Source organism: Astatotilapia calliptera, chromosome 8 (assembly GCF_900246225.1).
Source record: "Astatotilapia calliptera chromosome 8, fAstCal1.2, whole genome shotgun sequence".
Classification (NCBI taxonomy): domain Eukaryota; kingdom Metazoa; phylum Chordata; class Actinopteri; order Cichliformes; family Cichlidae; genus Astatotilapia; species Astatotilapia calliptera.
In genome coordinates this window covers 6,427,742-6,441,511 of record NC_039309.1, presented here as the reverse complement: position 1 = coordinate 6,441,511, position 13,770 = coordinate 6,427,742, and the positions used below count along the sequence as shown (strand labels likewise).

Here is a 13,770-nt window from a genome sequence, read left to right as displayed (position 1 = left end):
AGCTGTAATAAGGTTTGATTTGACACAAAAACTCTGATATACGAGAGGACCAGCCCCTCAAGCGTCATAATGACATGTGGTGAGCACTACGGGTCTTATAGTCTTGGTATTTGGTGTGATGACTCTCCTTTGCAACAGGGACTAAGCAAGAGGTGTTTCACAGGCTTAGGACCTTTTGCAAATGCAGGTGTGCTGGAGGACCACATATTTCTGCAGAACATGTTTTTAACAGCCTTGGGCTCATGTCACATGACCCTGTCAAATGTGAGGCCATATTGTCCAACGCTAAAGCTTGGTCCAAATTTGGTCATGCAATGGGACTCCATCAAGTCCTGTGGAAACTTTGTTTTTGTGCAGTCATGTTAAAAACAATAACACTGTGTTTAAAAAGTTCCTCTGTGAAATAAGGAAGTCAGGAAGTTAGTTTCATCGCCATCTGTCACACTGAAATCATTGTAGGAATTTGGGTGTGTCTTTACATGTAGAAAAGATAGAAGGGAAATTCCTGTTTTCAACATCTTTTAAGATGGACATTTTGTGCTTTTCATCATTTTCTGTCATATTTATACGGATACATCAGGGGATCCTTATATTAAGATAAAAACATACCAAAATTGCGAATAGTGAAATCAATATTTATAAATGACGAAAGCTGATGCTTCAAAGTGTTCTAAACAGATAGTTTGATCCTCACTCTGGACTCTGTTTTAGTTCATTGAGTGTGGATATCCCTTATATGGTCACATGTGGCACATGGCAGTCCCACAGACCTTATGTTTACCAATCAGAAGAAGGATGGCTTAAAGCGAGAGGCCCTAAAACAGTCTATGGGGCTGTAACAAAGACCAGTATGAGAAAAACAAGTATTATTTTAAACTGAATAATGCAAAGCTACTCTACTTGAGTCCAAGTTTAACATGAACCTTGAAATGTGCTTTTAGAGACAAAGAGCTCCTGCAGAAGGAAGTGGATGACCATTAATATGTAGTGAAAATACACAGATTAAATGTGATTTACAGTATTATGGGAAAAAACAGGATCAATGAAACTAATGTTTTGACCTTCATTTCACTAGAATTCAACTAGAATTTTGGAAGCTCCTGAAGAGGGGAGGAGGGAGAAGTCTTGGCTGTATAACAGGTTGACAAGAAAAGGAACAGATGTATCACTCGGAGCAGATTCCTTAATACCAAACCTACCTGCCATACTTGGCACTTCTATGTTCTGATTTCATCTGTGTTTGGGGTGTTAAAATATCCACTTCACTGCTTCTAACCTGCCTGTTTATTGTTGAGTATACTAGCATGATTATATTTCACTCTATCACAGAGAAATTACGCGCAATGTGTTAAATTTTCATGCGGCCCATTCTAAACAAATGATTCTTAATCACTTAGGTATTCTAAACACGCAATACCTGGTGTGCCGAACTTGCATGAAGGGCTCATGCTTATGGGAGGAGTAAACAAAGGCAGCAAGCCTGAAAAACACGTTCCGCAAAGCCTCCAATTCAGATGGCACTTTTCTCTGAGCCAGAGCGACACGATCAGGTCCTCTGAGCCGCCACAGCATTCACCTTAAGCTTTGTTAAGCACTTTTCGGCGGTTTTTATTTGGGCGACGTGGCGCTGCTCATCAGGCAGGAGAGTCAGAGCGCAGAGCTGGGATGGATGCTGCTCAGAGAGATGCGCCGGTCAGCCCGCTGGAGAGGAGCAGCCACACCGCGTTCATACACAACAATACGCTGTATGTGTGGGGAGGTTACCAGGTAAGAAGAGCCGAGGTGTAATTATAACCTCGCTACCTGTGCAGGTCCCCAAAACTTGATTCTGTTTATCTGAACGTCATCAGTGGGGGAAAACGTTTCGATGAAGAGAATGAACTTTCTAGAATTTCCTTTCTTTACCTGGATGATTAGGTGCAGGTGTTTCTACGCGGAGCCAAGTCATGACAATAAATTTAAAGAAAAAGTCACTGGTGACTGCTTCTATGGTAACTCAGTGCGTCCTCGCTGTGTTTACTTTGAGGAAATTGAATCCTAAAGGAATAAATCACCGGAGTATATCAGTGTTCGTATTTATGAGTACGACAAATAACACGCATCCAGCATGTGTCGTTGAAAGGTATTACAGCTTGAGCTGCTACTGAACTGAGTGAGTTACACAAAGGTGTACAAGCACCTTTGTGTAACTGTTCACTTTAACTGTTCACTTTAATTAAAAGTGAACAGTTGTTTTGGTTCAATGCGTTTGTGACTGTATATGTATATGTAGACTTAAAAAAAAAACACTGCGGAAACCAACTTGGCAAATGAACTGGAGATTTCAAATATCCTTCTAGGAAATCCTTCTAGCATGTTTCAACAAGAAACATTTTTTTTAAACTGCATCTTGCTGCATCCAGGTTGTTGCTATGTCCATCAGCCATCTAAGGTCACCACAGCTTTTCAGCAATGTGCAGCTTTAGTGAACAAAAGAGGACATTCACAGCTTTATCTTGTCTTTGTTCCTTCACAGGTAGTTGCCGGACAGGATGTCGTGTTGCCCAGTGATGAGATATGGCTCTGTGATTTAGACAGTGGGATGTGGTAAGATCAAATGAGGGCTGTTTATCAGCTGAGATAAACGGTGTGTCACACTGACATGTATCAGAGGATAGGACAAACTAGATAAAAGTGACTTAGCATTCAAAAAACAGCCTTTTCTTTTATGGTTATTTGAGTCAGGTCAACTAAAACCAAAGCCAACCTTTCTTAGTGTTTACTTTATATGTGTGTTTAAGATTTCTAAGGCTTTACCTTCTTATCTTTTACAGGCGTTTTTTAACGTTTTTGTCTTTGCAGGGAGCGGAGAGAGATGACTGGAGACATCCCACCAGACCTGTCGGGCTTCTGCGGTGCTAATATTAACACTAAACTCTACATCTTTGGAGGATATGAAACAGCTGGGTACTCCAGCCAGGTGAGATGCTGGGCCACACATTCTGTTCCAACTCAGACCTGAGCGTCACGTTTGATAAAGATAAATGCTTAAACAAACTTCTACAGTCATACAAAAACTTTCTATCAATTTTATGGTTTTATGTATCAGGACATAATAAAATAAATCAGCTGGTACTTACCACGTTCATCCATCAAAATGCAAAGGTAGTGTCTGAAAAACTTCAGCGGAGGAAATAATTATGCAGAAGGTTGTGTGACAGCGTTTCAGCTTGGTTGAGGTGTGGACCTTGATATATATATTTTTTGTCTTGTTCAGCCAATTTAAATAGTCTTTAACCTGAATACAGCCATTACTTCCTCTTGAAAACATAACACTAAACCTTTTAGTGTAAACATATTCCACATATTCCAGTATTCATTATCTCAACTCATCTTATTTTAAATGATCATATCTTTCATTAAAATACTTCTGGTATTGCCAGATGTCGACACTTAGACATCTTGGCACTATTCTATGGATGCTGGAGAATCTGGATTTTCATTTTCTTCTTTACGTTGATTTTCTTATCTTGGACTTGCAAATCATGCGCTCCATGGCGTTCACTTGCTTGGTTCCTTTTCTTGTAGTCTTTTTTTATTTATTGAGCTTTCACTCAAGCTGTAGTGAGTGTCTGACAGCAGATTGCATAGCCCTGTTGGTTCAGAATAATTCAGCTCTACCAACAAATGCACGGTGGTAAGTTAAAAATGGGCCAGTGTACGTACATGTTTCACTAATGAGACACTAATTGTACAATTTTCTGCAGGGTAAGAACTTTTCCATGCAGATATTAGTACTTAAGGTAAATGCCCTCTTGTATGGCTCAATTTCAAGGAAGTTTTAACTTGTCGCAGAGATGTCCTCACATCTAGAGGAGGTCATGCTCCTGTGGCTGCAAACTAAGCCCCATAATCATTACCCATCCACCACTGTACTTGACAACTGTACTGCCATGAACTTCTACATTTAACATGTTAACAGAGGCCTATAGAGTTTGAGCTCTTGGGTTTTTTGCAGTTTCTCAGAGCATGCTGTTAACAGCACTCCAGCTACTTCCATCCATCCATTTTCTTCAGCTTATCCAATTTGGGGTCATTAAGGGGGTGGAGACTATCCCAACTGTTATAGAACAAGAGGTGGGGGTATATCCAAAATGGGTCGCTAGTCTGTTGCAGGGCAATCATTCACACTCACATTCACACATATGACCAGTATAAGTTCACTATTTCACTTAACTAACTTCATGGTAACATGTGAAACTGTTGGAAAATTATTTTAGCCTTTCTATTTGACTGGGTGTAGATGTATCAGTGACAATTTGCCTACCAGTTTGCTCCTGTCAGATAGTTTACTGTGAAATTTGGTAAATGAGCTGTACAAACATGTAATCGTGGTTTAGAAGAATGGACAAGAAAGTGTACCTTCCCACCTACTCCCATCCTTTCCTCCAAACTGTCACCATGGCAGCTCTTTTTTATATATATATATATATATATATATATATGCATGCATGCGCGCTATAAATAAATATCCCCTGCACCATTACCACCTGAACCATGGATACAAGGTAGCTCTTCTGGACAGAGATCTGCTGGATATATATATTAAAATGTCTCATTCACATTGGAAAATTGCATTTATACACTGGCTGTTCTTTGTCTTTGATATAATGAGCAAATATTAGCATACACAAAGTCAAAAAGTTAGCTAGTGACTTGAGCTGGTGTACATGTTAGACCTGAGAGGCATCAGCATCTTGGCACTTTTGTTCTTGTGAAGATCAAGTTATCGTTCTGAACTTTGCTAGACTTGCTCACAGTGGGAGTACATACTTCAGCAGAACTGTTTGAAGGATAGTTGAATAGATTTGGAAAACTACACCCAGCTACCCGCCCGTCAACTTTTGATATCAGACTTTACATTTATTGGTAACTTGCAAAAAAGCAAACATGTTTTTTTTTTAAAGTCAGTTTCAGCACAATATTACTAAGATGCACGATAGTAAGAAAGCAGATAAGGCTCTCTTTCTAGGGGTTTCTAAAAAACAACAGACAAAACAAAATTCCTTGCATAACTGCTTGACACTTTACATGTATGTGCAGTGATATGCATGCCTCCTTCCCCAGGAGCAACACATTTGAAGTTATGTATTTTTTTTTTAAAGTGTAATATTGTTCATCATGTTTCAGATGTACTATTTGAGTAAGTCTTCTGAGCTTTTTTTTTTTTTTTTTTTTTTTTTAAAGAAAGCTGTAAAAGTTGTTTGACTTTTTCAGAGGTCATCAAATATTTGTCTCTTCTGAAAACGGGCTCAGCTGTGTGACGTCATTGTTGTGATAATGTTTAATTAGAAGTCACTCAGAGCCTGACCTGTTCTTTATGCTTTCTGGTGGCTATCACTGATATGGAAGATTGGACAATGTGATCGGACGTGCATAAAGATAGTCGCAGGGGCTTGTCTGCACATCAGTGTTTAGAGAGGCATAAAGGAGATTCATCTATTTCATGTTTTGATTCAGGGTATGAAGACGGTCTCCAAATGCAGTGTGTGTGTGTGTGTGTGTGTGTGTGTGTGTGTGTGTGTGTGTGTGTGTGTGTGTGTGTGTGTGTGTGTGTGTGTGTGTGTGTGTGTGTGTGTGTGTGTGTGTGTGTGTGTGTGTGTGTGTGTGTGTGTGTGTGTGTGTGTGGTTCACAAATGCTGTTTTGTCAGGCTCATACCAGACTCTGTAGAGACTGGATGGAGATTATCCAGCTCGATCATCTGTTCTGATAGCTATTTGAAGCGTGTGAAAGCTCTCTGTAGAGGCAGACTAGAAGTTCACAAAGAATGGCTTTTAAAATGAAAAGGTGCATAAGCAGTGTGGATTTACCATCCATATAATATGCAAAATTAAGAGTCAAGAATTTGTGGTTCATTTTTGACAATAAAATACAAACACAAGCAGCCAGGAGCTCCTTTAAAAAAAGGTTTGAATTAAAAATTGGCTAGATGGCTAGACTGTGTGCTGAAAAAATGTCCCCTGCACCATTACCACCTGAACCATGGATACAAGGTAGCATGGATCCTTGCTTTCATGCTGTTTATGGCAAATTTGCTCCTACCAGTTTGGTTTCTCCTCTGATATGTGACATCAACAAGGCATTTTTTCCCCCAGAGAACTGACACTCGCTTGATATTTTCTCTTTTTTCTGACCATTCTCTCTAAACCCAAGTCATGGTTGTGCGGAAAAAATCTGTAGATCGGCAATTTGTGAAGTACTCGGATCAACCCATCTGCCACCATAATCATGCCACATTAAAAGTCTTAAATCACCTTTCCTCCTCATTCTGATCCACAGTTTGATCTTGGCCATGTCTAACATGCCTAAATGCATTTGACCATATGATTGGCTAATTTGATATTTGCATTAAGGAGCAACTGATCAGGTGTACCTACCAAAGTAGCCAGCGAGTGTATTTTTCTTATTTTGTCTAATAAATTGAACGGTGTTTGTAGATGTTCAGCGTTGACCTCTCTGAGCCGTGCTGCTCATGGAAGAGAGTGACTGACACGAAGGGAACGACCCCCTCACCTCGTAACAAACACTCCTGCTGGGTACACAGAGGCAGGTCAGTTACTACAATACACAAGCTGTCAATGAATAGCAGCCCCAGTTTTACAAATACAAATAGCAGGGGTTTATGTTGCACCTTTACCTCATTTTTTTTGTTTAATTGAAGGATGTTTGTTTGTATTGGGGGTTTTTTTTTCTTTCTTTTTTTCACAATTCTTTCAATTCTTCCAGGTTTCAGTAATTTCATTTGTAAATGAAAGTTAAAAGAGCAGTATTCTCTCCTATGTTGTCTCTGTGCAGATTGATCTACTTTGGTGGATATGGATGCAAGACCTTGAGGGAGTTACGAAACACATCGTCATCAAACTTCACTTTAGAAGAGATGTCCTGGGTAGATATTACTCTGATATAGAACTTTGGTTGCCAATTTATTGGTTAATCGTTGTTTTACTAATGATGATCGATATGTTTTTCTTTTTAGTCAAGAGCTGTAAATGAAGTAACTCTGTGCAAGGGATGGAACAGTGAGGTGAATGTGTTTGACACACTCACAGCTACATGGAGCATGCCAGAGACTCAAGTGAGTAAAACGATAAGATGGTCTTACTTTTGAACTATTAGGCTATCCATGCTAGCAGTTCTCAGAGGCTGTATTCAGACACAGCTGTACCAGAAGCTACACTAAAACTTTGATGTTTTATGATTTTTTTTTTATTACAACGTGCTGACATCAGCCTGCTTTCTAACAACACGCTGATGTCTGACCTTTGAACTATGACCTTGAAGCATTACACACTAAAATGGTATTTTTTATTATCTTTAACCAAATGACTGGAGCAGAAGTTGATCCCAGCTGAAAAATTCCACACTTTTAAACAATTCTGTAATTTACTAAATTAATACCTTGAAATAATTAATAAATCATTAAAATAGCAACTGAGATAATACACTCACAAATAAAGTGTTTACTGAGATCATAATTAAGGGAGCTGAGGGCTGTTTTTCCACAGACTTGTACACAATTAGACACCTTTTTGCAACTAGAGGAGTCGCCCCCTGCTGGCCATTAGAAGGAATTAAGGTTTTAGCTACATCCTAACTTGTGTTTACAATGCTCATATAATAGAATACCATATGACAGCATGGTGGGTATATAATAGGTTTTTCATGTATGTAGAAAAATTAGGGTCTAACTGAAAGCGAAGAGATGGTTGCAGTGGTAAAATCACTGTATTGAAATGCTGGTGGTGCTCCAGGAAAAGCTGCGGGTCTAAGCTTCATCATCTGAGGACCATTTTGTGGGGAATGGGTTTGATGGTTGTGGGGAAAGATCACCAGCCTCATCAGTTCTTGTCAAGCTTATCAGACCAGCAAGGATGATGCTCTGGGTGGGCCTATAATAAATAAAAAAACATTTAAAAAAAGGAGAAGGATGATGTCACAAAACTATAATTTGTGTTTTGCTGATTTTTATAATAAAATGGTGTGTTTTCTTTTGTTCAGGGTTCTGCTCCATCCCCCAGAGGCTGCCATGCCAGTGCCTTGCTGGGGAACAAAGGTTACATCAGTGGTGGTGTGGTGAGTTCACTTTTCTGAGCTGCTTAACAACACCATAAACAGCCAAAAATATGCAGACACTCTTGCACGCAACCTATTTTGTATCGGTTGATCTGCATTTTTGTCATCCTCAAAGGGAAACTTTAATGCTGAAGTATACGGCAACTATTTTGGACAATACTCTTCCTCCAACTTTGTGGTAACAGTTTGGGGAAGGCCCTTTCCTGTTTCAACATCCCTTTCCTGTTGTGACGTGAAGCCGCTCTCATGCACAAAGCCAGATCCTTTATAAAAATGGTTTTCTTTTTTGGTGTGAAAGAATTTGACTGACCTGCACAGAGTCACGACTTCAATCCCATCCACCCTCTCTGGGATGAGGTGGAAGTCAAGGCTTATCACCTAAAAACAGTGTTCCACCTTACAAATGCAGCTACAGTCTGGTGGGAAAATCTCAGAAAAGTGGAGCAGAAATACGGCAGATTATTGGACATAGCTTTATATTGAGATGCTCAACAATAATATATATTCTGTGGGCCATGTAGTGTATGGCAGATTAACAGTCACTCTCTTAAAACTTTATTTCTCCAAAAATATGATTTTAAATGCCAAAAAGTTCCAGGATTTATAAATCACGTTAAGTTTCCCAGCTGCCCCTTTTAGGTTTATCTCCTTCCACACCTCCAGTCCTCTCCCAGCATGCCAATATTATTAGTTTGCTCCATAGAAATTCTGTTCTGACCTCAGACTGACTCGACTGTCATACAGTAAAAAATATGACAAAGTCCATGTTCAAATGCTAAAGGTCGTAATAAAACGCCTATATTTCTGAGCTCTACACACACTGAAAAAATACACCAACTCATATCAGCTTGCAGCTTCTCTATATGGAGACACAAAGAGGCAAATATATTTTCACTCACCACAGGTGTGAGTGAAAATGTAACGTAAGCACCCATGGGATCACACAATGAACATAAACCTCAAGGCGCTCTAAAAGGCTGATAACACCTTTCTTGCCCAGAATGGTGTAGACAAAGAAGAAAAAAATAACTTTGCATGTAACTAGTCCTGTAAGAAAGATGAGAGAGCAAAGTAGGCATTGAGACCAGCATAACTGGTGGCCTTAAAGGCATATTAAATGTATGCCTTTATCTTTGTGTGAAGCTTCCGATTTTGTTGTTCACATTTTGGACAGAGAGGACAGATGGTTTGAAAGAGGAGTGAAAGAAGCCATCTATGTCCATTGTGAGCGACCATCTTTGAACAGAGACGGTGTTTTATGACACCAACTGTCTGCCATCTATAATCCAGTTTTGAGATCCCTCCCCAGATGCCTTAACGCCCACTCACATCCTGGGCCATCTGACCTCAGGAATTCGCATGATAAGGTGGGGCCAGGTTTCACAATGAGCTCACCCGAAACTCTGGCTGATTGGGACCCACACCCAGTTTCACACCTTGGCTCAGGCGATTAGAGGATCATCAGGGGGTCCTTTTGTCCCTCTGTGGGAGGTTACTCCCACTAGGTTTATATCTGGGACTCTCCACCATTTGACCTTAGAGCTTCTCAGATGAGAGGTGAAACGTCTTCAAGTAACTCAAAGAAGTCCAGACGCTTTTCTTTGCAAGCTCCTTTGACTACGATGACCTGGATGACTGATAACCTTCACAGACATATTCCAATTTTGTTTCATCATCTTCCTTTTAATTCGACTTTAATATTGAGGATCGACACTGCAGCATTCACAAGATTGTGTGGAGCTGAACCTGAAATTATCTGTTTTTTACCCCTCACCTGCAAAAGGGTGATGGGGTGTTGTTGTCACGCCACTGATCGGGCGGCGTGGAGACCTAAGTTTGTGAATGCAATAGCTTGAGAACAGGGTGATTTTGAAATTGATACCATAGGTGTGTCTACTAGGAGGCTGAGGGGTTGTAGATTTTTGTGAAAACAAGAGCATATTACTAACTCACCACCTGCCCTACTTGGCAGACTGTAACTTCCTGTAACTTTGTCCTCCTTCTCCTCAAAATAAAAATGTGTTGTTGTTTTGACAGACTGGTGGAAGAGCCAGTAAGTAGTCAAACAGGATTTCCAGACTGTACATAAAAGATGGACATAGCTTCCAGGTCTGAAAAGTGCAGCAAATATGGAAGTGCTTTGAACTTTCCTTAAATGGCCATCAGGGGGTGATTATGTCGGGCCCTCTTTTACATACAGTCTAAAAATAGCAGCTGCAAAATAACCGGTCCAGATGTGCACAAATTTATAAAGTTGTTGTACTTCATATTTTTCTTTTAATGCTGAGTGCTGCAGTCATTTACTGCCAAGTGTAGTGCCTCAGGCAAGAGCAATGCCTAACATCTGAGTTTACATTTGCAGGAAGCAGCAGAGTTGGACATGTTCTGCTTAGACCTGGACACCTGGACCTGGACCAAACTGTAAATTTTCTTTCACTCTTGCACACATACAAAAGCAATGACCTAACAGGATTTGTCCTTAGTGGCTTACTGACCACTGCTCTGTATTTTATTTTATTTTTTTATTTATCTTTTTTGAACAGTGACATCTCCTCAGCTTTTGCACCTCTTGGTCGCTCTTGGCATACCATGACGCCCACATCAGATCACACGCTGTTCATGTACGGAGGTTTTGGCACAAATGGAGATACTTTAAGTAAGTCTAAGAACCCAGAATAAGCACCGATCTGTTATGGGATGAGACAAAATACTCCAAGAATGAAAGTAATTATAAAGAGGCAGAAAATGAAGTGGTTCTTTGTGGTCCGATTTCCAAAAAAACTCCCAAATATTTAAGCAAATCCCCACTTGTTTTTCCTGATGCCATTTATAAAAAGGATAACCATTCTGATTGCATATAATCATTCTTTTGGTTCAAGGAAGTGAATGGTTTGTGAAAGTGAAGCTTCGTTATTTTATCATGAGCCTCTTTCTTTTAGATGATGCCTGGCAGTTTAACACACAAACAAGAGAGTGGACCAAGATGATAAACCCCCACAAAGACAAGCCCAGGTAATTAAAATCATTCTGTAAATGTTAAAATTAAGTGTTTCAGCTTCATAGTTTTATCATAATTTGTTCTCACAGAAATGTCTATTTTATCCATAAAATCTTGTTATTTATTCCTCAGAACACTTCAAAATGCACAAAATTTAAGCCTTGCTGCAGTAAACCTTTATTTACTTGTCAGAGTTTTCCATACGGCGTGCCTGGGGAGGGATAGTGACGTTGTGGTGTTTGGGGGAAGCAGGAACCTCCGCATCGTCATGGATTCGGTATGTGATTAACATCGGTCATATTGTTTTGTTACACTGTAAGGTCTTACTGAATAAATCCATTGTGGTATAATCCTTTCCCGTTGCAGACATCATCAAAAGGCTGCTGCATTAAACAGCAACTTTCCTTAAATACTTTTAAACCCCATTACTCTTAAGGTAACTTGTTGAGTCAACCAATTACAGCGTCGTCTTTAACCAGGAGTGTTACATAAATGAAGCATAAGTAGTTTAAGGGCTCAAAGTATTAAATGCACCTGCAATGTGTTGCAGAGTCATGTGAAAAATAACCTCTTTCAGTTCTAAGGCTTTACATATCAAGGCAACAGAAACAGTAATTTGTTCCTTAACGGGTCTTAAAATGAGGTAAATGGGCCTCAGATGAACCACAACAACATGGCACTTTACAAATTGCCATTATTTATTTAACAAATACTAAGCCAAAGTGAAGTTTATTATCTGTTTATCAGATCATCAGCAAGTGTGGAGAGCTCTATAAAAACATACATTTTGGCAGTTTGCTGGTCTGGAGCCTCCAGCTATGTGTTAGCACAGTGTGAAGGAGGAGAGACACCAGCAATGATCTCAGAGAAGCCATTATTGCTGCTAATTGATCTGGGAAGGGTTATTGGGTCATTTCCATTTTATTTGAAGTCCATCATTCTACAGTCAGAAAGTTTATTTACGAGAGGGAAGCTGACGATGTCTCCCAATGTGTTTCCCTCAAGTTCAGATCATGTAATGCTCAAAGAAACTGCAAAAAAAACAACAACAACAACCCTAAAAGCCACATCTCAGACTCAGATGTAGAACGTTTAGCATTATGCTTCATTCACAAACAGAAAACTAACTCAAATAAGATGACTGGGATCACCGGTGCTGATGTTGCACAGAAAAAATGAACCTAGGACCGTTTGTGGGAGAGAAATCATGAGCTTTAAAGATGGAAAAAAAGCATTTTGACATTTCATTCTTAATGTTAAATGTAGCAGTACTTTAGAAAATGTCAGGGATTTGAAGAAAGTCTTTATGATTTATTATCTGCAAGAAGTCCGTGCAAACGTTGATATGACCGTACAGTAGGACATACAGAGTGTTCACTAAGTGTGGCAACCATAAACCGATTCAATTTTTGTGCCCAAAAACGTTCAAGTAGGGAAAAAAGGTATAATGATTCTTGCATGTATCATCCATCCTCATGGGATTATTTTGAATCCTGTCATCAGATGGTTATTTTGAGGCTTCCATCACCACATCACTGCAGAGACGTACTCATCTTTCAGACTCAGCCTTACTCCCTCTCCAGGTATGCCTAACTAAAATTTTAGGATTCATTTAACAAAGATGCAGCATGGGTTTCATACTTTGTTGTGTTAATCATTTCATACTTTAACACATGTATTTCTTGTCATCACTGAAACCTCCATTCACAACCTCCATTTACACAGAATTAATCAGTTTTAATAAAGTCTGCAAACACAGCTGTGCAACTCCTTGTAGTTGTGCTGCCTCACATGCAGCAAGGCGTTAGATTAATAAGCTTTATCTTGGTATTATACGAACACAGGTCACTTTATTAGGTACACATGTTTAACGGCTTATTAACACAAATATCTAATCGTCTGGTTACATGACAAACTCAGCTCATGACCAAGACAACCTGCTAAACTTCAAACTGAGCTGAGTATTTTAGAAACTGCTGATCTTCTAGGATTTTCCTGCACAACCATCTGTAGTTTTTAGAGAGAATTCTCTGAAAAATACAAAACATCCTGTGAGCAGCAGGAATAGAGATGCTTTCAACACTTTGTCTGTATCATAAATAATTAAGGCAGTTTTCAAGGCAAAAGAGGGCCCCAAGCTGGTACTAGCAAGGTCTACCTAATAAAGTGGTTGGTGAGAGTGTAGGTGACAGAAAACATAATGGTTCCCTTGAATAAATAAAACTGCACGCTGAGGTATTTTCCTGTGTTCTGCTCTTCTTCAGGTTATGTGAGGATGTCATTGGACAAAACTCAGAGCTGCTCAGGTTGCAGCTCAGCTGGCTGCCATCGAAGCTACAGAGGACACTTGAGAAGAGAATGAGCTTTTTTTCTGCCAGTTCTTAAAACTTAGAGAGGACTATGTTTAGACTAGACACCAAGATTCTGAGCAAGTCTTCACTGAAATGTCTTCATTTATAAGTTGGGAATATGTATTTATACTTTGAAAAATGGTGCTAGATAAGATACTTTTTAACTTAATTTGTAAATGAAGCCTTTTTAATTTTGGGTAAAATTATTCCGTTTTGTGGTTTCATGTTGTGCTGTCTGTTTAACGTTTAAAAATTGTCTGTGAAATAGTAATAAAAGGTATTGATGTAACATATTAGTGTAGCTTTTT

The 13,770-nt window shown here is 39.4% G+C and overlaps 1 protein-coding gene across 2 annotated transcripts; it reads left to right on the top strand.

Moving 5' to 3' along the window:
• Positions 1-1,400: 1,400 nt before the first annotated feature.
• Positions 1,401-13,755, top strand: LOC113028127 (kelch domain-containing protein 1-like). 2 transcript variants are annotated; one of them, XM_026178154.1, is made up of 13 exons: positions 1,401-1,767; positions 2,516-2,586; positions 2,842-2,959; positions 6,478-6,590; positions 6,836-6,926; positions 7,017-7,115; positions 8,039-8,113; positions 10,476-10,534; positions 10,657-10,769; positions 11,053-11,125; positions 11,304-11,388; positions 12,615-12,694; positions 13,376-13,755. In XM_026178154.1, exons 1-13 carry the CDS (start codon positions 1,666-1,668, stop codon positions 13,494-13,496), a joined length of 1,200 nt encoding a protein of 399 aa, XP_026033939.1. In that variant the 5' UTR covers positions 1,401-1,665; the 3' UTR covers positions 13,497-13,755. The 2 variants fall into 2 exon arrangements, with proteins under 2 accessions (XP_026033939.1, XP_026033940.1); XM_026178155.1 differs by lacking the exon at positions 1,401-1,767 and adding an exon at positions 1,956-2,122.
• Positions 13,756-13,770: the final 15 nt, after the last annotated feature.

Coding starts and splice junctions, on each gene's coding strand:
- LOC113028127 (XM_026178154.1), top strand. CDS start 1,666: ATGGATGCTGCTCAGAGAGATGCGCCGGTCAGCCCGCTGGAGAGGAGC. Junction 2,960..6,477: donor CAGCTGGGTACTCCAGCCAG/GTGAGATGCTGG, acceptor CGGTGTTTGTAG/ATGTTCAGCGTTGACCTCTC. Junction 10,770..11,052: donor CACAAATGGAGATACTTTAA/GTAAGTCTAAGA, acceptor TCTTTCTTTTAG/ATGATGCCTGGCAGTTTAAC.